Raw genomic sequence first — 22,436 nt, 5'->3', positions numbered from 1 at the left:
CTGCTGGCGTAGTGTGGCCAAACCTAATTATGTCAGTAATTGAGATAATTAACTGAGTAATAATAGAGACATTAAACTGCTAATGCACTGATTGTGAAGTGAATTAAGGCACAAATTAAAAATGTTAAACATTTTTATTTATACTGTACGATGCAGATTTGATAAAGAAGATGAAAGTTAGTTTTATTTTATTTGAACCAAACAGTGCATCTCTTTCAGTTAAATATTGTTCAGGTTACCAGTCATTTTGACGAAATACTAAATAATCCTAACGCAGCCAGTCTGTATGTTCAAAGAAATTTCCTCCGTATTTTGACTTATACGGATGAAATGTAAATTAATAGCCATTTTCGTGTATGAACATTTATTCATTAGACATAAATTAATAGTTTATATTATTAAGATTATTTCAAAATTACACCATTAAATTCATTAATATTTATTACGTTACTCGTAAAAAATTAAATGAAACGCAGTTGTAATAATGATGCAGTATTTCTTTGCAGGCATGTCTCTAGCCACCATCGTCCCGTTCTGGGTCCTTTCATAATAACAACAACATGGCCGCGTTGTACAGAGGCAGACACCGGTGGAAAAGGATTAATTGTTTGCACATATTTTCAAGAAAACTGACAGGTGAGGTAAAATTATTATGTTGGGACTACATGAACAGGTATTTAAATTTGATGGTATCAACAACTGAAAGCGTTTTCCTGTCAACAGACGGAACGGAAAATGTCGCCAGCAACACTGGAAGTCCTGTTATTTAATGTTATCGGGGTCATTTCTGTAGCTTCTTTAACTCATGGTCACTTTATGCCAGTTTTAGTTTCTGTAACACTGGAAAACGCTCTTTTTCATGGTAGATACTGCGCTGATGAGTAACTGGCTAATTCCTGAGAACTCGTTGAATTTTATATTACCAAACAGGAGCTTCATCACCTAGTTGTTCAAACAATCGTTAGTTAACAGTTAGTGTCTCAATACATGATAGCACTGTCAATATAGATGCCGTAAAACGCTCTAACTACACCCTCATATGTGTTTTGGGGGAATATTTATATAACGACAGCATGTTTACTTTAAGATTAAATTCAGACACGACGTTTCAGCATAATGATAATTAATATTAATAGTTAAAGTTGTCTTGTAAAATAATTCAAGTGGAAAGGAAGGTAGACTGCTGTACCTCCCGTGGACGCTGTTTAGTCTAACACGTGACGGAAATCTTTCAACTGAGGTCAACTGAGGAATGTTTTCAAATCCAGTGTCACGGTGTACAGAAGTTCAACTTAAAAGTGTTACTGTCAGTACAACAGTAACAGATCCACAACCCTACTGATAACATAATTCTTAGAAGAATCACCAGACGCCCCACAAAACGCTGCACAATCACAATACTTCACTCACTTAAAATGTGTTTGACAAACAGCAACACGGATACTAAAACCTGCCATAAATGTTGCAATAAGTCAGTCTGCAGTCTGCAACTGAATGGCGTCAAGTTTCCATACAGCCATCTTCTGTGATAAATCATCGAAAATCACATTTCTGTTGCTGTTTGCACAGACAGAAATTCACACGTACTCAGTCTTCCTTTTCTATGGAAACATGACCAGCTGGCAGCCAGGGTTGAGTCAAGACCCCTCAAGTTGAGCTTCTGTCTGCATTTATAAATTAGACGGCAATTATTTGCAAACCTTGACACTCGCTCTGCGAGTCAGTCCAAGTCAGACTGCAGCTGTTTGCAGAAAGGTTGACTCCTATCAGGGGACCTGTGCAATCACCTTGGAATCACAAATGGTCTTGAGCGTGCAACACCCTCAAGCTGTGGCCAACAATTCACCTCAAGTTCCAGTCACTGAAAATATATGAAAAAAGTCAATACAATCAAGAGTCAGCCACCATTTTTATGAATTATTATTATTTTTGTAGATGCAAGCAAGTTGCTGTCCTTTTTGCACTTATGTGACTGAGTCATTAGCTCGTTTAGATGTTTTTTATTCAAGCCGATTGAATGTAAGTTTGCTCGGCTATTATTATCTCAGGATGGCAATGTGGGAGATGAGCCCTCTAATTTGCAGTATTTCAGTTTATTTCTTAAAATATCAATATTTGTTGTTACTATATCCCCATGTAAAATATCACAATAATATGCTGTATCAATCCCCCCAACTATCCCACCCTTCATAATTATACTGTGTCTACTATTGATTTTATATTCTCATGCAGGGAAGAACGACTATGACCTGTTGGTTATTGGTGGGGGCTCTGGAGGTCTTGCCTGTTCCAAAGAAGGTGAGGTGTTATCCTTGTTATTCTTTAATTTTTCCAGAGGCATTTTTGAGGAACCCGCTAACAATATGATAACATTTTGCAGCGGCACAACTGGGACAGAAAGTGGCTGTGTTAGATTATGTGGAACCATCTGCCAAAGGTGAAGTACATTTTGCAGAGCATAGTTTTTCAGTTATTTCTACCAACTGAAACACTGAGATTTACAGATGAGACTGAGTGTATTTCACTTTGTCTAACAGGTACCAAGTGGGGTCTTGGTGGTACGTGCGTTAATGTGGGATGCATTCCTAAGAAGCTCATGCATCAGGCTGCTTTACTTGGGACTGCAGTCAAAGATGCTAAGATGTATGGCTGGCAGATCCCAGACACAGTCTCCCACGACTGGTAGGTCTCACCCAAGCTTAGTTGCTCTTATGTCTCACCTGGAGATAGCACAGAATGAATAGCTCAGTGGCACCATCTAGTGATGTAAGTACAGTAAGACAGGTTTAGGTGTGTCCTCTTTTCCTCTGCAGGTTCGTACTCATTTTTAATCAATAAATTCAAACTTCCTTAAAAAAAAAAGACAAAATTAAGAAATTAAAAAAATGCATTAAAACTTTAGTTGGTCTGTCTTTAAAAATAATTTCTAAAGTGTTTAAAATCCCAGCAGTCTGGTCTTTCTTTTCCCTCTTTGCATTGTTTCTTGCTGCAGTGCTGTGGTTGGTTTATAGCATTACCCCTGGTGTGTTTTCCAGGCCCACCATGGCTGAGGCTGTTCACAACCACGTCAAGTCGCTAAATTGGGGCCACAGAGTTCAGCTGCAGGACAAGTGAGTGACAGCAGATCAGCTGTTATCATTATTTAACTTACTGGTTTCAGTGATGTTTCAGTTAGTTAACTCTTTTAATAAAGGGCATAGTGAGTCACTCCTCAGTCTATTTGCTTTTTTGCAGCAATAAATGTTAATATTTGAAATAATCGTGGAACTCTTAATAAAATTGCATATGTTTCATATTGTCTACAACAATTAGTGCGTAAAATAGATATGAAATGTTTTTCACGTGACACTCTTTATCCCTCCCTGTTAATTTTCCATTCTATACTTCCCATAAGATACTTATAAATATTTACACACCAGCCTAGTTCCATTTTTTCTTCTTCTTCATGGCGTCATATTGCTGAAGGCTGTACATTTCTGCTACACACACCACACAGCTGAAGGATTGATCGTCAGTGACCACATGTTGATAGAGTGACTGGCTGTAGGGCAAACAGGTGTTAACCTGTGTGAATGTGCCCAAGCTTCAACCACAAAGCTTTCAATCCAGTGAGATCATTTGTTTGGACTCGAGTGTTAATGTTACTTATAGGAATTCTTTTTTTTTTTTTAAATAACAATTAGCCAAAAGGGGATGTTTTTTAACTACAGGCAAAGCAGATACAACATGCAAGTGTTTGAACAGGTTCACTTATGCTGCTTCGTGTTCTCTTCAATAAACATCATTTAATACTACGTAAAATATATATATACTGTTTACTGTTTTGCAGGAAGGTGAAATATATGAACCTTAAAGGAAGTCTGGTGGATGAGCACACAGTCAGAGGACTGAGTAAAGCAGGGAAGGAGGTGGGCTGCAATATTAACTGAAACTGGCTGTTGGTTACTGAGAATATAACGTGTGGCGTATATCCCATTTTAACAGGTTAATGTCAACAGTATTTCTTTAAGTCGTTTAATTTTTCTTGTTTTCGCTGGTATATTATGAAATGTACATTTAAGTAAAAGAATGTTAGTTTCGATGTCTCGTTAAAGAGGATCTGTTATGATAATTTCCACATAAGCCTTGTTTAGGTTATACTAAACTTTGGTGCTGTACATCATCAATGGTCTAAAACAACCCTTTGTAGTGCCCTGCTTTCCTTTAATCCAGCTTTCTTCTACTTGGAAACAAAAGAGTTTACAAGCGTCTGTCCTCCCATTTAGAGCTTTAAGCCTGACTTGATCATATTAAGGAGATGCTCTATCTTTAACATCATACGCAGTCAAGAACAGAGAAAATATGTCAGAAATGGAGTGTGTACAGTGGTCTGAATTTTAGTCGTGTTTCAAATGAGCATCTAATGGTATGTATATATCCATCAGTCCATCCGTTCTCTATTGCTTATCCAATTCAGGGTCCTCGGGGGGGTGGGAGCCTATCCCAGCTACTATAAGGCGAGAGGTGGGGTGCACTCTGTATATATGATGGAAAATATGGAAGACTCACAAAGAGCGCCGCTTCCATCAACACCATAATGCTGAATACTGCAGGGACCACTTGCTTTCATTTGACATTTCCTCATGTTTTGAAGGAAATGAACAAAAGCTGTTATTTATCACTTCCCTCTCCTCTTCTATAGACCATCCTGACTGCCAAGAACATTGTGATCGCCACAGGTGGACGGCCCAAATACCCCACTAATGTAAATATGCCATAGACCTAATATGCCACACTCAAGGAAACTGTTCCCCCTTTGTTGTGTTTAACATTATCTGCAGACCTGTTGACTGATAGATTGATATTTTTGTTCATAGCTTTAACTGTTGTTGCAGATTCCTGGAGCAGCGGAGCATGGCATCACCAGTGACGACATATTCTGGTTGAAGAAGTCTCCTGGAAAAACGTGAGTGCACACGAACACACATCTCATATGTGGCCTCCATGTTGCTGCTGCTTCCAAATAACTACAGGATTGTCGTCATCGTTCTCTATACATTACGCTACAGTGAAAATAGAATCGCCAACCTTTGCAGCTCTCTCGCCGCTCTACCCACCGAGCTACCTCGCTCGCTGACATGGCACATCTCGCCTGTCACGCACTGTAATCATTCATCAGGGACATGCAGTTTGTTTTTCTCCCTTCCTGTCAGCCTGTCCTCGCCTCATGATTCAGATTAGCAGTGTGCATCCTGACCTTTAGAGAACAAGCCCTTTAATCCAGCCATTTAGTGCCTGTCACCACCTGGTTAATTGGTCTTTCCCTGACGTTTCCTCTTGGCACATCGCGCAGATGGTGACTAGTGGTTGTGGTGTACCTGGCTGTGGAGGTTGTTTGCTTTGTGATGATAGATAAGCAGAAATAATTATTCCGATAATAAAGCTCCACATAAACATAAGCATGTAGTTATTAACTGTTCATATTTACAAATGTTTTTCTTTTTAATGTCGATTTTATTGGTTTGGTTTTGTGACTGTAGCAACCTGTTGCATTGTCTTGTTAAACACCATCAAATATTTGTGTGTGAAACTGAATTATCCACTCAGGGAGACCACTTGAGCTCAGGAAGTCCTTTGATGTAAGCGAGCGTTGGTTAGTGGAGTCCTCCGACTTCTCCGCAGGCACAGTTGTGCATTAGCATTAGCCTCCTCGCAACAGGAACTTAATCACACACTGTAGCGTGAGCCGAAGGTGTTGTCTTGTTGAGGCATCAGCTGTGTAGGTGAGGTCCGGGAGGTTGTTGCTGGAGGCAGAGCTCGTGTAGAAGGGGGTTACAAAGCGAGTGATGGGTGTCTAATGGACCTTGAAGCAAACACACACACAAATGACAGATCTGGCTTCGGGGCCAGAGTCCAGCCCTACCTGGCAGCCATCAGCATGCTATCAGAGGAAAACAGTGAGCATGTGCCAACAGGACATTGATACTGGTGTGGCACAGTATTTGGGTTTTTGTAGTGGCTCTAACCTTGTTCTGTGTTGTGGACCACATGTAGCATGAAGAGGTCTTCCGTGTCTTTTTAGAGAAATGACGCAGTTGCAGAGCACAACATGTCAGAATGAAACATGAACATAGTCATGGATAGACCCACATACGATACCTGCTTCTGTACAGAGACAAAACTGTCACTTGATCATTTACGTTAGCGGTTCTCAAACTGAGAGCAAGTCTGTGGTAAAAAGCAAATTTTTCTTGAGATAGAAACCCCACCGTTTTGGTTTTAGAGAATTTTCAAATCCCCACTCTATACCTCATCACTTGTATAAGTCAAGGTCAATGGTCCTCTTTTGGGCCAGCTTATTGTCAACAGTGTAACCCTGTACTGTAACCTAAATACCAGCCCGGCCTCGCATAGCTCTGCAATAAAGTGCAATAATTGGGCCCAAAGAATGTATTTTAACATCACTTTGCAAAAGTCAAAGGCCAAAAATGTGTATAAAAACACATTTCTTTTTCACAATTCTTAATGTAAACTGTCAATTAATATTATCTACATCAGCGGTCTCCAACCTTTTTTGCGCCACGGACCGGTTTATGCCCGACAATATTTTCACGGACCGGCCTTTAAGGTGTCGCGGATAAATACAACAAAATAAAACTAGTACCGGTACCGAAGAAAAGAAGATTTATTCGTAACACACGTGAAAAGACCCAGGAAAACTGAGTAAACGATAAAAACGATAACAAAATAACGCTGAAAACCACACATTTCACACCTGAGCCTCAACTCTCGCGGCCCGGTACCAAACGACTCACTGACCGGTACCGGTCCGAGGCCCAGGGGTTGGGGACCGCTGGTCTACATCCATTCATAGTTAGAATGATAACTTCCTTTATAACTTCCCCACATGGATGCATAGCTTTAGTGCTTTTGCTGTTGTACAAACACACAGTTTTATGAAACTGGCCCAAAAGTGTTAACTTGCACCCACAGTAAATACACAGTACTACATCAGCATTATTCTCATAAATACCTTTTATTTCAAATGACTTCTAATTCTGATAAAAAGTAGGAATTGCAGAAAAAACAGTTGAAGCTAAAATGCAGTGTCATTCAGTTTTTTTTCCTCAGTTTTTCAAAGTAAATGCATCAGTTGTTATGTTGAGGACTTTAATACTGAAATGCTAGTTAAAGGCAGTCATACTGTTACATTATAATCCAGCTGTAACCTTTGTCAGACTCACTAACAGCAGTAATCTAACATGAGAGAGGAGATGACATTGTGGCCAACCTGAAATACTTTCAGGACAAGTAAGCAGCTTGTAATGAAAAATATCAAACTCCTACTGTCCTTTGTAGCAATATCTGCCGACATACTCAACAAGGACACAGAAATATCCAAATGTGTATCTTATTCCTGACTTTTGAAGAGCTGCCCAAGGTTAACTGGCAGCCACCGACCGCTGAAAGCACAGCTACTTCCTCAGGAAAAAGGCCTTGGTTAGAGTCCCCATCAACGCGCTACTACTGCGATCAGGAGCCAAGCCTCAAGCAATGTACATGTTTCCTGGGTGGCTCCCTGTCCAACTTGTCACTTTAAATAAGATTAAATGATTTGAATTTTTCCTTTTATTACTGGATTTTTTTGTTTCTTGTTTTTAATCATGGTGATACTCTGGCCTGTGAACCTAATGCATGTTTACTAAGCTGATGTGAATTTTACAACCTCTGGTTTCCCTCAAACGTTGCCATTATTGAAGAGGGTCAGTAGGGTTGTAAAGGTTCAAATCATCATCATCCTTTTAAAGAATGTTTTGTATTTTTAAAAGAATGTGTTGCAGCTGCACAGACCAGTCAAACGTACTGTCAAACACAATGGAGCAGAAGAAGAGTTGTGATGGGGGGTTGGGGGCTGGAACCAGGTTCTCAGTGATGAAAGTGTGGAATCAAGCTAAACCTCTTTGCCTAATCTTCTTTAAGCTACTACACAATACATGTTAAGTGCAGGTGTGCATTGCGTAGACGTGGGGAACATGGGCACTGATGCTTTCAGTGGTTAGTGATAGCACGGACAGGGGTAGGATGTGCCGCAGGCAACCAGAGCTGTCATGTGGAGCAGACGTAAGGGAGGAAGGTCTGTTTTGTGATGCTAAAAGGGGCCTCATCCATGAGGGTGATAGCCTTCACTCAGCAGGAAGATGGATGGACTTGAGCCCTGAACATGGCACACCCCATCTGCGGGGATTAGCCTAAACGCCGGCAATTAGATCTCCTCAACGCTACAGATCTCAGCGTGATTACAAGCGTGATTCATCTGGACCACACGCGAGCACAGAGCACACATAGTTTTTACTGTCGCTGTTTTCTGCATTTTCTTCACACGTCCTCACTCGCGAGGTTATGAAGTTTTCAAATTCCCCACCTGTCTAATTCGAGGATTTAAAGTAAAAACATTTTGAGCTTTTAGCTTTGGATTGGTTTTGTTTTATTTGGCCAAAGTGAGCGGCGCAAATGATGAAATGTATCTTTATTGCATTGTTAGTTTTGCTAAGAGCTTCTCTGTATTTGTGTTTTGCAGACTTGTGGTCGGAGCCAGCTGTATCCTTTTGTCTGCCACAGAGCTGGTAAATGAAGCCATTGTGTAAGGTGTGCTGATCATCAGCTGACAAATGGTGAAGTTGTTGCCTTTCGGCATCTAATAAAATAAAACAGCTCTAGTCCTCAACCTGATGTTGCTCAGATGTAGCTCTGGAGTGTGCAGGCTTTCTCAAAGGCATCGGCTTGGACACCACAGTGATGGTTCGCAGCATCGCTCTCCGGGGTTTCGATCAGGTACTGCTCTCTGAACCAGGTTCTCTGTATTCTGGGCATTGTGATAGAAAACTTTTCCATGTTTGAATTTGGATGTTCTCTTTTGGTTCGTACAGCAAATGGCAGGTCTAGTGACAGACTACATGGAAGCCCATGGGACCAGATTCGCATGGAAATCTGTCCCAAACAGAGTAGACAAACTTTCCTCAGGAGCCCTGCAGGTCACCTGGACTGACACCCAGACAGGGAGCGAGCACAAGGACACATTTGACTCCGTGTTATGGGCAGTTGGTGAGTTTGTGTGTGTTAGAGGGACATCTTGAAGATCAATTGGAGATCTGGAGAGTTAGAAACTCATTATGTGCTTACTGACTTGACTTGATTCTGACACAAGTTAGATAAAGATTCTAGACTTGACCTCTACCTGACTGTTGTGAGCCTTGAGTTCCTTGAAAACATATTGGCCTTGATTCTGATATAGGCCTTCTTGTCCAATATCAGTGTCTGACCTCACAAATGTGCATCTGGAAGAACAGTCACAAATTCCCATATACACACTTCTAAACCTTTTGGAAAGCCTTCCCAGAAGAAGTGGCATCATATTAAACCCCATCTATTAAAAATGGGATGTCAATCAGGTTCATATGCATGTGACCGCAGACGAGTGAATATGCTCGGCAATATAGTGTAACTCCTTATTCTCTATTTTGTAGAGCTTTTACTGAGACCACATTTAATAGTCTCTCAGTGTAACCACGTATCCCTGTAATGAAACTCTGGTGTTACTGTTTTCTCACTGCCACCGGTTTCTCTGTCATCTAAAATAGAGTGCAGTGTCAGCAGATAGCACATGAATCAAGGCTGAAAACAAAGTAATAAAGACTGAGTGATGGGAATGGCCAGGGGAAGTGTTAATCACCCACTCTTGGCTCTCTGGTTGGAGGAGGGCAGGATGCACCCAGGCACAGGGTCACTACGTTCCCCTCTTTGTTCTCTATCTCTGCTCCTTCCTGCCCGTGCCAACCTTGCGGAAACCAACCTTGCATCTGTCACTGCCATCCCTACTCATAACCCTCCGCCTGCCATTACCAGCAGTCCTCCTCCTCTTCCTCCTCCTCATCTATTCATGCTGTATTCTATCGTTTCACTTCTGTTATACCAGCAGCATGAGAAACAATGGAAGGAATAACCGTCCATCAGGGCCACAATTGTGGGTTTGTTTGTGTTGCATGCTTTCAAAAGCAACACTCTGCTTCCAAAAAACTGACCAGAAAAGTTTTGAGTGTTTGCGTGAGAGAGAAGGGGGATCCCTCGGCTCAGTGCGTGTGACAGCAACGAGGATGTGCGTGACCCTGCAGCTGAGATGACGTTCTTTCTTCCCTCCCGCGACTGAATTCCCACGTCGTCCTCTCAGCGTTAGACTTATGGTGTGAATGTTTCCACTGAGCGCGCGTATCAGCAGACACTTGTGAACATGTGTGAGACATTGCTTAGCTCATGTTTCCTTCTTTGTTTAGAGCGAGAGTTCAAAGCCTTTACATTTTAGAACTCAACAAAGTGTAAAAATTAATTTACTCCCAATTCCCCGTACACAAAACATCTCTGTATTTTCGGCTTGTTTTTATCGTCTTCACATTTTTCACTATTTGCAGCAACACTGTAGTTTTAACGGGTTTCCAGAAATTGTCAAAGTTTCCTCTCTTTTGGTGCCGCTAGCTGAAACCCCTCTGAGGCCTGTATCTATATCAATGACAGCTTTTGTTCCCATACAGTAAAGTGAGAACCAGTAACAATGTAGCTTCTGCTCTTTGAAGTGTGGATGCAGGAGTTATGAGTACAAGGCCACTTCCCTTTACTGCTGCCTTACACTAGAGGCCAGGCAGAGTCCCAGGCCTCTGTGGAGTTATTAAAGGCCAGAGGGGACCAGGGGACCGTATCACCACAGTCTACCACATCCTTCTCTATGTCCATGCCTCCCTCCACCTTTCCCCCGCTCCTTCCTGACCTCATGGCCGCCGCTCCTCTGTCCAGGTGTGCCCACAGAAACACACCAGGAAACATAACATTTGCACATTTCCTGTCATGCATACAGACAGTGGGCACATTAGTCTTCTTCCTCACTGTCCTCTGCACTGCTCCAGGATGTCATTGGAAAACATTTCCTTTTTTTTTTTCTTTTCTGTTTTATGAGATTTTGTTTCAGTTCAGTTTCTTTGTAAGTCTTCAGTTTAACACTGCTGACCTGCTCCACTTGTATGAGTGTAATTTGATCCGATTTGACTGAAAGTGCTGGCAACACAGTCAGCTAAGCCCACAGTTGTCATCGCATTTCAATTAAAATGTTGCTGAAGTGTGATTGTTGCCAAAAGCTACATGTGCTCACATTTGACCAGCAGCTCTCGGCCCTCTGACCGTGTTCTGAGGTTGGCAGAAAACATTTTGTTCTTACAGGATTCTGTCATGCAAATTAAAATACTCAGTGAGAAAATTGGTCATTATTAGAAAGATGTTCAGTATGGTGTTAGAGCAGAAGCTATACATACAGTATGGGCGGTCACATTATAGTGTTAGGTTTGAGTTTTACACAAATAATTTCTTTCTTGTTTATAGAATAAATACATTGAGGTGCTCTGTTTTTTTTTTTCTTCTAGTTACTCTGTATAACCTGATGCCTCAAGAAAAATTCATCTATTTCATCTTTGTTTATATGGTTTATGTTTTTGATCAGGAAAGCATCCAATCTTATTTTAACTTGTGCAGTTACACACATAAAGACCAGATATATAAAAAGAGTCTGTACTTACTGCTCAGAGTTTATTGATAATTGTTTTTATAGGCTAATTTGGACAATTTTTCATTTTAGATTAATTGAGAAGTGCTTTTATTTGTCGGTTGCAGTTTCCCACAACTGAGATGACAGACCTTGCCGACCGTACATACAATACACAAACATCACACACAGATATTATGACACCATAACACAATGAAAAGCACAGACAAGCAACATGGGAAAATATTCCAGTGTGAAAATATTTTATAATCTAAAGTATACAGTAACTCAGTGACAGACATGTATTTATGTCGGAGAGATGAATCTTTTGAAACAGGATCTAGATCATTATCAGAAGTCTCCTTGTAAGCAGAACTATACTAAACAAGTGAGAAACAGTAAAATTTAACCTTCCTAAATATTGTCTGACACTCCACAGTATATACTGTTTTATTGCCATATTTACAGGCTGGTGTAAACTACTTGTTAAACCTAACTGGTTAAGTTTTACCTGTTGACTTCTGAAGATTCTCGAGAGCTCTAATCTTCCAGCTGTGTCAGCCATATCTCGTCATGGCCTTCAGCTACAGATTTGTTAGAAAGTCTTTATAAGTTTTTATAAATCGATTCATTCCTAAATGCAAATATGAAATAGAGTTGCTATAGTAAATGCAGTTAAATTACTCATGTCACATGTGATGACACTTTTGAAATTACACATTAATAAATTAAGTCGTTAATAAAATACATTTGTATATTACAACTAGTTTGTAGTGTTTTACTTTATACTTGTAAATACTAATTGGGACCTGATGTATTCCTAATTTTAAATTAATAATACAGAAATTAAAAATTGAATTGAAAAAACCTCATTTAAACAGGAAAAAGATACAATGTCTAAGTTTTGCTACAAATCACTACAAAATATTCCAACTCAAGAATGACAAGTATTGCAGTGTTTGGGTCTCACAGGACAGGAAAATATTTAGAATTCAGTCTCTCGGGAATAAGTAATGACTGGCTAACTTCCTTGACTCCTCCTTCTCTGTGCTCTCAATCCCATTAAGCCACACATGCTGTAGAGCCCTAGACAGGTCCCTATAGCCCCCCCACCCCCCCAGTCTGAGAGGAAGGGGAAGGACGTTGTTCTTCGGCTCCAGCCAGGAAAAAGAGTCTCAGGCGTTTGTTGTTTTTGCTGTCCGATAGCATCTACATGGGCACCTCAGGACTGGGTGTTTATTATTGCTACCCATGCAGGTTGCAAAAAGCTATGCTGAGAATGGGGGAGCATGTGGTCCATGCTACATCACCATGGAGACTTGGTGTTGACAGCATCAGTCAGCCATCCCCCAGGAAGTGTCAGAAATTGCACCTTGGGATGTCCCAAGGGATCAGGGGGATGCCCATGCACAGCTGCTCATCAGCTGACCAGACTTCGAGTTTTTGCCTTATAATCACTGGTAATGGTACTGTTTAAAGATGAGATTTATCCAATAAAAGGCAATCTTAAACCTAGAGATATTAAATATACAGTGATGTAAAATGGAAAAAATATCCTATTTGAGATGCTAATACAATTATTTAATGAGTTTCTCCTAAATTTTATTAAAGATGTTCAAGGTCCTTAAAAATGTCAGTGTTTTTTGGTGTTCTCCTGCTTCTGTGCTGCCAAACTTAACTATTAAGCAAGCACACAGATTATTAGTATCTAGACTTCTCACAGAGGTCCAGTGTAACGGCTGAAATTTTGGGTATAAAAATGTAACTCAAGTTACAGGTTTTTTATATATACATATGCAGTAGTAATTTAATAATGCCCCTCTGTTGTTGTTGTTGTTGTTGTTGTTGTTTTGCTAATATTTCTTAATAACTTCAGGTAGAGCTCCTGAAACCAAAGCCCTGGGCCTAGACAAGCTTGGTGTTCAGCTCAACAAAGAGACGGGGAAAATAGTCGTAGGTCCTGATGAGTCAACCTCGGTGCCAAACATCTACGCTTTCGGTGACATCGGTGAGGTAAGCTTTGTCAACAGCAGACACTGCTTTGTTTAAAAGTGGAGAAACAGCACTATGCTACAGTGGCTGAAAGTCCACACCAATCCCAATAGACTGTATAATACTTTGCATAGTTTAAACATTTGGCCCAGAGATGCCTCAGTTCTGTGATGTTCACAAAATATTAACATGAAGTTAATGTAATTCTGTGGTGATCACATCATTGTATGTCAGCAAAGTACGAGCTGGTTGTTGTGATTGAAACGGTACAGCTATTATTTCTTATACTGGTGTTTACTGGAGAGAAGACGAGCTAAAGTTGGAACTGTCTAAGTGGATGGTCAAGAGCTTCTCTGAACTTGCAGCATTTCAAGCAAAATCTTTTCTCACAGTACAGAGAAGGTCCAGGTTTAGAACATTTAAGAATGACACCAAGTGGACTTAATAAGGGACTTACTTTTCTCTTGGTAGGTTATTACTTTTAAAACACACTTCAAACCAAAAGCACTATTAAATGCATAAGACTATATTTAAGTAATATATAAATAAAAATAAATTAGGCAACTTAATATAGAAAATAAATAATTTCTAGTTTCTTCAAAATTACAATTTGACTATAGAAACGTTTGTGTTTTTGTATTTTATATATATCCTGAGTCAGAAATGAAATTGAACATGTACTACCTTCCAACTAATGCATTTTTTTTTTAAACCGCTGCAGCTAAACAATCTTTTTTTTTTTTTTTTTTTTTGCCTGTCCCGTTTGGCTCTTTTGCCATCAGAATTGTTGTCTAAAGGCAAAGAAAGATGCCCAACGGATTTACTTTACCAAATTGACCATCCCAGCCTTGCCGTAATGGTCCATTTGATTCACCTTTTATTGTTTATTTTATTTTCACTTGCTGAATACGGGACAGACTTGACTGGGGGAAAGAAGGGGAGAAAGAAAGAGGGAAAGAGAAACAGCTGAGAAGAGGGACGGGGGAGAAGGGCAAAAAACAAAAACAAAACTTCCAACTAATGCTAATATAAAAATAAAGATTTAATGTAAAAATGTTTTACAGTCATTCTCTTTTTATAAATACTTTGTAAATTTGTCCAGACTGTACACTGTGGATGTTAAAATTTTCTAGAATGGTGGATGTTTAGTAGGTAAACACTTGATTGATACTGACACAGAAAGTATGAATGCTGAAAACAAAATATTTGAACCTGCCGAGATTAAAGGAAGTAACTGCAAAAAGGCCATTTTTTTGAAATAAACCTAAAAGCCACATCACACAAGATCAGATTAGTAAAACTTTAAGAACAGCAAGAAGTCTTTTTTTGTATGACTTCAACAAGCCAGCTTATATTTAAAAGCTCTGAAATGTAAGTCTCCACTAACAGCAAGACTACAGCATTTTTTCATTTTGCTAAAAAACAAAAAATAAAAAAATTAAAAATTAAAAAAAAAAAAAAAAAAAAAAAAAAAATATATATATATATATATATTTTTTTTTTTTTTTTTTTTTTTTATTTTAGTACTACTTGAGCATAACGAATAAAATAAAATTATTAACTTGAATCCCTTTGATGTTTTTTGCCCTTCTCTACTGCATGATCACTGCAGACAACATCATCGCAGAATGCATCTCTTTGCACCAAATAGCAATATTTTCTATGCGAAGTATAGTTTGAAAACCCTTTCTGCCATTTATTGTTTTCGTGTGGACAAAGTGGATCTCTGTGCATTACGTACGTGCCAAATATGGAACTGCAGGACCAGAGTAACCTCCAGGAAAAGAAAGCTTTTCTCACATTGTACTATAACACAAACAGTTTAATGAATTTTCCTTTACAAACTGCATATGTTTTCTATCTTGAAAGTCATAAAAAAAGACAAATAATTTGCATGATTAAAATTTTGACAGCTTCTTCTTTCATTTCATTTTTCTATATTACAGTATTGCATCTTTATTCATTCAGTTTGACCTACAAAACTGAGCTGAACTCTGATTAAGTGAAGGTGTGCAGCAAGCTGGGCTTTAACAAAACCAGCACTGGGTGTTCCAAACTGAACCAACCGTGTTAAGACTAGTTAAACCTGCAGCATCTAATGTGTTGGTTTCCCCCACCCCCCCAACCAGCTGTACTTCCTTCCTGCCTCCAAGCCTTGTTGCGCACACCGGCAGAGCTTCTTTTTGATTGACAGCTGGCTGTGATCAGTTGTGCTGCACCCTAAACTGACAGTCAGCTTTACACAGCATTTGAAAAGCTCAAGGATTGATATCCCTCCCAATTAGTCCAGCACTTTGATTTTTTTTCCTTTCCCCCTTCCATCTGAGTGCCAAGAAATGCATTATAATGACGCATGCCGTCTGGTGTTTAAACACTTACTGGAATACCAGAGAGCACGGCTGCATACATTGTAGGAGATGCTTTTGGACAACAGGATGTGTGGTGGTAATTTAACAGGTTGAAGTCATGCCTTTAGAATTGCCCTGCAGCCCTGCTGTTTCCTGCTCACTCCAGTTCTACGTCTGTCTGTGTATGTATCCGGAGCCATGCGCTTGTCTCTTTTGGCATCCTTTCAAAACAATAAATGCAAAAACACAAAAGCAGAGATTGTTTTTGTAAGTGAGTGAGACAGTGTAAAGGTGTAGCACTTGTTACTTGTGTCACTCCCTGACTCAGGATTTTTCCTCTGTGGATTTGTGCTAATGTATTAATGTTACTGGTGCAAACAGGAGATCTCTAAGATGACTTAAATTTCCAAGACACACTGCTGAAAATAACAGCTGAGACTGACCACCTGTAAACCAATAAAGACAAGAATAAAAGTCTGAGCACAGAATGTGAGGAGGACATGTAGACGAGCCCTTGAATCTGTGCTGCATTATTAACTGAATACAGAAAAATCATTGGTGTATGCATTATAAAGTTTGCATGTGAAGTTCTGCATGTCTGGCTTATAGAGTCAAGAGCCTGAAGTGGAATTGTCTGAACTCGCATGTCACTGGTATGCTGCTGTACGATGGACAAGAAAACAGCACCTCAGTAGCTGAGTGTAGATTTGCCTGTAATTATGACTGTTTCTGCTCAGTCTAAGAAATGACAGTCTGAGCAAGACTGTCAGGGTGGAGCAGAAATCTTGTTTTAGAGCTGCAGGAACTGGAGTCGTATACTGGACATCGCAAGTGTCAAATTTTGCTTGTGGGCCTTTAAAGATTTATGTTATTTTACTTTCTCAGATTGCGAGCTGGCCTGTTTAATTTGCCGTGTGTGTGTGTGTGTGTGTGTGTGTGTGTGTGTGTGTGTGTGTGTGTGTGTGTGTGTGTGAGAGAGAGAGAGTGTGTGTCTGTGAGTGAGTGTGTGTCTGTGAGTGAGTGTGTGAGAGAGAGAGGGGAGATTCATTAAGTTCAAATTTTCTTCTGCTTTAGGGGCGTCCTGAGTTGACCCCGACAGCCATTAAAGCTGGAAAGCTTCTGGCTCGCAGACTGGCCGGTCAAAGCACTGAACTCATGAACTACGACAACGTAAGACGCACAGAAATGCAAAAAAATACATACAAACGCACACACACACACACAGAGCACCTTTCTTGCTTGTTGGGCCTTTTGCATCTATACATTACGCTTCTTTTGTGTGTAATTATGATCATTTCTGCTGTTTCTGTGGTTGGAGTCTCTTATGTACTCCCCCATCCACCCCCATATGATTCATAACATAATGTGTCAGCATTTTCCAAAACATCATCATTCTTCTTCCTATGTATACTCTATCATCCATCAACAAGTCTTAATGAAGGCTTTATTATGATTGTTTGGGTTCGCATCCTACAAGAGACTAACACAAGACCAAGACTAATAAGCTGCCGTCTATTTGATGCGATGTTCACACCATATTAATCTGTTTGAAATGTGTCACTATTTGTATAATGTCGCATTCTTAGCCTTTTTTTGGGGGGGAAGATTTGACATAAAAAGCAGAGTATTGAGATTATCCGACCCAAACGATGTCCACGATAGAATGGACATTTTGATTCTTGGACTTTTTAAATTCTATGTGTTCTTATTTTGTGTGACAGGTGCCCACCACAGTGTTCACCCCTCTCGAGTACAGCTGTGTAGGTTTGTCTGAGGAAGAGGCTGAGAAAAGGCATGGAAAAGATGGAATAGAGGTAAAGACTATATGCTATAAGCAGCTCATGGCAGCTGATTGGTAAAGTATTTTCTGAATGGATTTGGAGTATTTTCATATATCCACATTTAATTTTTTTTTCATAGGTGAATAAATATCTGCAGGACTAAGCATATCTACAGTCCCTTGCTGGATGCTTATAGCTAAAACACACTAAGCACTAAGATTAAAGACATTAAATAGATTAGAGCTGAACATTCTTCTAAAACCTCACTCAGGGTGTGACTGAAGTGTGTTAACCGATAGATTACTTAAGATGTCACTGATGGTACTAAAACAACTTAAACCTTGACATAAAAGGTCATTTAATATAAGTTTCATCTGTTTAATTTAAGTGGTCTGTGAGGTGGTCTCCCCACACCATTTGTTAATGTAACAACTGCTGTGGCAACAAACTGCATCTGTGTCTATACCTTCGCTCCATTGTTGTCTTATTTTCTGGGACAATACTCGATGAATAGCTGCGTCTCACACACGCTCAAACAGAATGACACCGGCAGAGCCCAGCGGCTTGTTACTGTCAACATTCTGCATTATAAAAAAGCACAATGGCCTCTAACACCTAAGCAAACAGTGGCACACACGGGTACACAAAGCCGTATTTTATCTGTTTGTGTACGTGCAGCGTGTGCCAGATGATGGGCAAAAAGCCGCACAAGATCATTGATAAACGGTTTAGCCGCCGAGCTGGGTGCTGCTGGAGGTGAGTGACAGGTGAGCAGGAGGCCTGATTGAGGTGTGTATGGGGTGATGACAGGCAGGCTGAGATCTGAGGAGAAACTGCAGCACCGGGCCCCGACAGCTGCACGGTCCTCACGACTTGTGTCGGCACGTTCGACGGTAGAATGAAACGCGCTGATGCACATGTCTGTGAGGACTTTGAAATCCAATCAGCATCTTAAAGCAGCACTGAGAGTGCTTTTCTTTTAGGCAGACTTTAATTGTAAAACAAAGTACAGTAGAGGCTACAGACCTATGACCTGATATATTTTTTGTTCTCAATTTAAAAAAACAACAAAGTCTGTATCTAATTCTGATTAGCGTTCAGGTATTTGTTGCATTGCTGGAATTGAAAGTTTAAAGTATTTTTACCTTTTCAAAAGAAGAGATCATCATGACTCTTGCCTTTTAGACTGATTTCAAATAATTCTATATTTCTATTTCTCCTTTTTCTACGATATGTATAGATCTACCATGCTTTCTACAAGCCCCTAGAATTCACTGTTGCAGAGCGTGATGCCAGCCAGTGTTACATAAAGGTAAGGCTCGGCTGCAGACTTTTCTGTTGGTACTTTAAACCCCATATAGCAGCTGAATAACTAAAGGCTTCTTGGCTTCAGGTGGTATGTGAGCAGGGTGGCACTGGGAAGATCCTGGGTCTGCACTTCACTGGTCCAAACGCTGGAGAAGTCGCACAGGGCTTTGCTGTGGGCTTCCAGTAAGTTAATACGTCCTCTGATCACTCTCAGGAGCCTTTTCAACCTACAAACACTGTTTTTATCTTCCTGTGGTCCTCAGTTGATTTAACTGTTGATTTGAAAGTCTTTTTTTTTAATGAGACAAAATATGAGGATACGGTGATTCCATGCCGAATGTCAGTAAAAGCAACTTGAAGGGACTACTTGTTTTTGTGTTTTAGGTGTGGGGCGACATATTCTCACCTGATACAGACAGTTGGAATCCACCCCACCTGTGCAGAGGAGGTGGTCAAGGTCCACATCACTAAGCGCTCTGGCTTGGATGCCACAGTAACTGGCTGCTGAGGTTAAGCACCTCGGTCTCTGAACACACAGTGAGCACGCAGGCTCCTCGGGGTGAAAGCAGAAAGTTAGTTAGCCTAGGTTTATCCTCCTCGTTCTCCTCCTAGCTCTCCATTTCTAGAGGGCCCGATGTTTACGCGGCTGGAACCTGTGAATCAATGTCTCTTCACAGGCTGGTGATGCAGGTTATCTTCACTGACACAGCAAGTGATAACCGCAACTGTTATCATACAATCTACACAAACGTTGTGTACATGCTCTAAAATCACCCAGCTATAGATGTGAGGTTCATGAGAGGCCCGCTACAGAGTGAGCGTCTTTTAAATAAACAGGCTCATCAATCAGGATTACGGCCCGCGGTGAGAATTTTGTTGAAACCGCACGAGAAATGTAGACTGGGTCCGAGCGTTCTTCTGAATATATATATTCTGCAAATATTGTTGTTTCTCTGGCTGTACTTCCTGTCCATTAGTCTTGTAGGTGACACATACCATACACCCCACCCGCCCCCACCGTGACACTGATGGATGGCTCCAGGGCCTTCGCCACAGCGACACCGTTCCATTTCCCATGGACACACACAAATAGTCGACGGGGCGCCTGTCAGTCAGCCAGCAACCTCCTGGGCCGGGGCACCCTTGCTTGTTTAGGGCCCAGCAGAGCCCTTTCGTTTTCCCTTCTGTGCGCTCCACCATCTACATGCATGGAAGCAGTGCAGTGGAACTACCAGTGCGTACTGTCAAAAGCTGTATGGATGCCACATCCCAGGCACGGAGAGCTCTATCTATTAATTAGAGTGCTGTGAGTGAGAGCTTTATTACAGCTGCAATACTCAGCCTCACCCAGAGGCGGCACTGTTGCACTCCAATTCTCCCCCCTTTTCTTTTTCTTTTTTTGAGAGGAGCCAAGAATGAAAGACAGGATAGTCAGTGGATAAAACATAAACCTGAATACATTCAGGCTGCACATTTAATCCCTTTAATCCCTATAAAAGATATGTGCTTTTGAATGAAGCTGGAAGGCAGACTGGCTTTATTGGAGCCAAGCTGATAAGGGTTATCTGTTGTGTATTTACATGGATGGCAGGTTAGTTCTCAAGAGTCATCACCTTTGAAGATAAGGTGAGTTGTTTATATCAATAAAGCAGTAATGGACCCCCACAGTTTGCCAAAGTGTTCAAGTTTTCAACCTGCTGCCTGCCGTAGACATCTTGGATTTATTAAGTAGATGAGGAGGGAGGAGGCCTGTCAATAAGGAGGCTTTGCTACAGAAATGGAGGTGCCTAAGAGGAGGGTGCTCAGGGTAGTTTATTTTTATTTGAAGTCTAATCTGCCCAGTCTGATTAATGATTCCGATGAGGGGAGTGACAGCGTGCCAGGAGATGGAGAGATGAAAAAGAGAGAAGGAGAGAGAGCTTCCAGGTTTATTTGGACCCGGGCTGGAGGAGAGAGAGAGAGCTTCTGCCCTGGTTAGGGAGGGATGAGGTGGGTGGTGGTGGGGATTCCTGTGTGCTCTGTTCAGGGCTGAGGTGCTGACTGAAGGACCCTGACCTCCGCTCAGCAGGAACAGCTTGACTCTATCACTTCGAGCACAGAGGGCTCATATGCTGCGGCACTGCATGGCAGGGGCCTTTGGAAAGGGAAGGGGGGGGGAGACAGAACCGTCCAAGCAGCCAACCAACACAACGCAACACCGAGCGGTGCCCGGGGTAATTGAGTCCATGTTCCTGTGCTTAACGAGCCACTTCAGAGACCCCAAGGGTGGGCCCAAGGCAGCGTGAGGGAAGTCGTTGAGGCCATCAGTGTAACTGTAATGTCTGTTTGCTTTTTACCCTCCACTTCCCTTCTGCTTTGTCTCATTTGCTCTGTTATTTTACACACAGTACGGCTGTTCACACGCACAAAAATGAAATGGTCAGTATTTTCTTTTACTAAAACTTTCTGTCCAACTTAAATCATTTCTTTTCGTTGCTGATCAGTCACTCAGGGCCAAAGTTTTGACCAGTTAGCCTCAGCTGTGCTCTGCAGGGGGTCAGGGTTCAACTTTCAGGTCAGCCAGCTAATGATGACCCGCACTAAAAGCCAAAACTGGAGAGTGCAGGTCTGATGTCACCTGGCTGCAAACGTTAGTAGCTGTAAATAGAGAAGTGTCATTTTCTGTTAAAGCTTTGTGATACATAATTTATGTGTAAAGTAATAACACATTTGGTTGCACGGTCCCTAATAAAATAATGATGCCCACTGATTTACTGCTATGTGCCTTAAATAAATGACTCATTGGTCACTGAAAGGGGGAAAGATCCACCTGAAAGCATTTTTAAAAGGATATTGGAGAATTTTGGTGAATGTTTAAGCTTAAAGAAGTCAACATTAGTGACGGTATAAATCTCAATTTCTGTGGGTCTATCTGAAAATAACCTACGTGGCTCAGTGTTAATATCAAGCAGTGTCACGAGGGACGGTTCCACTTTGACCCTGAGTTGTCTCTGCTGACAGGCACCTCTGCTATACAGCCCTGTCACTCAACCCGCTGCACCAACAATGGCAGAAATTCCACTGTGTTTGTTTGGTTAAGGACCGAGCTCTCCGAAAACCCCTGAACCTCCCCAGGATCCACAGCAGCCTCATTCACCCTAGGAATGAAGTCGGTGTCAGTCCTAACCCAGACAGTGGGAGTAAAGTTCACCCGCCGTCTCAAGAATAGTCAGCCCCATTTAACAATTGTCTCTCTTCTGCCGCTCCACAATAGAGCAAACAGGCTAAATCCACCTTGAAATGCACTTAGTAGAACATGTCAACATGCCAGGGTGCGCTCAGTCCTACGCTCCGTCTTAATCCAGCCCATTGAGCACTGACAGTTCTCTGTGAGTCAGACATTCACATTTCTTTGTCACTTCAGGTCTTGAGCTCTACCATCCAAAGCTGCTGGGAGAGCAGAACCCC

General features: G+C 41.1%; 1 protein-coding gene across 1 annotated transcript; it reads left to right on the top strand.

Moving 5' to 3' along the window:
• The first annotated feature begins 506 nt into the window (after positions 1-506).
• Positions 507-21,738, top strand: txnrd2.2 (thioredoxin reductase 2, tandem duplicate 2). Its single transcript, XM_026187617.1, has 17 exons — positions 507-636; positions 2,233-2,298; positions 2,381-2,437; positions 2,538-2,682; positions 3,036-3,110; positions 3,830-3,908; positions 4,682-4,744; positions 4,875-4,945; positions 8,558-8,577; positions 8,720-8,811; positions 8,907-9,081; positions 13,437-13,573; positions 16,975-17,070; positions 17,622-17,714; positions 18,922-18,993; positions 19,075-19,172; positions 19,374-21,738. Exons 1-17 carry the CDS (start codon positions 561-563, stop codon positions 19,495-19,497), a joined length of 1,539 nt encoding a protein of 512 aa, XP_026043402.1. The 5' UTR covers positions 507-560; the 3' UTR covers positions 19,498-21,738.
• Positions 21,739-22,436: the final 698 nt, after the last annotated feature.

This window comes from Astatotilapia calliptera, chromosome 12, assembly GCF_900246225.1.
Source record: "Astatotilapia calliptera chromosome 12, fAstCal1.2, whole genome shotgun sequence".
Classification (NCBI taxonomy): domain Eukaryota; kingdom Metazoa; phylum Chordata; class Actinopteri; order Cichliformes; family Cichlidae; genus Astatotilapia; species Astatotilapia calliptera.
The sequence above is the reverse complement of the archived record's forward strand: the minus strand, read 5'-3'. Positions and strand labels throughout refer to the sequence as shown.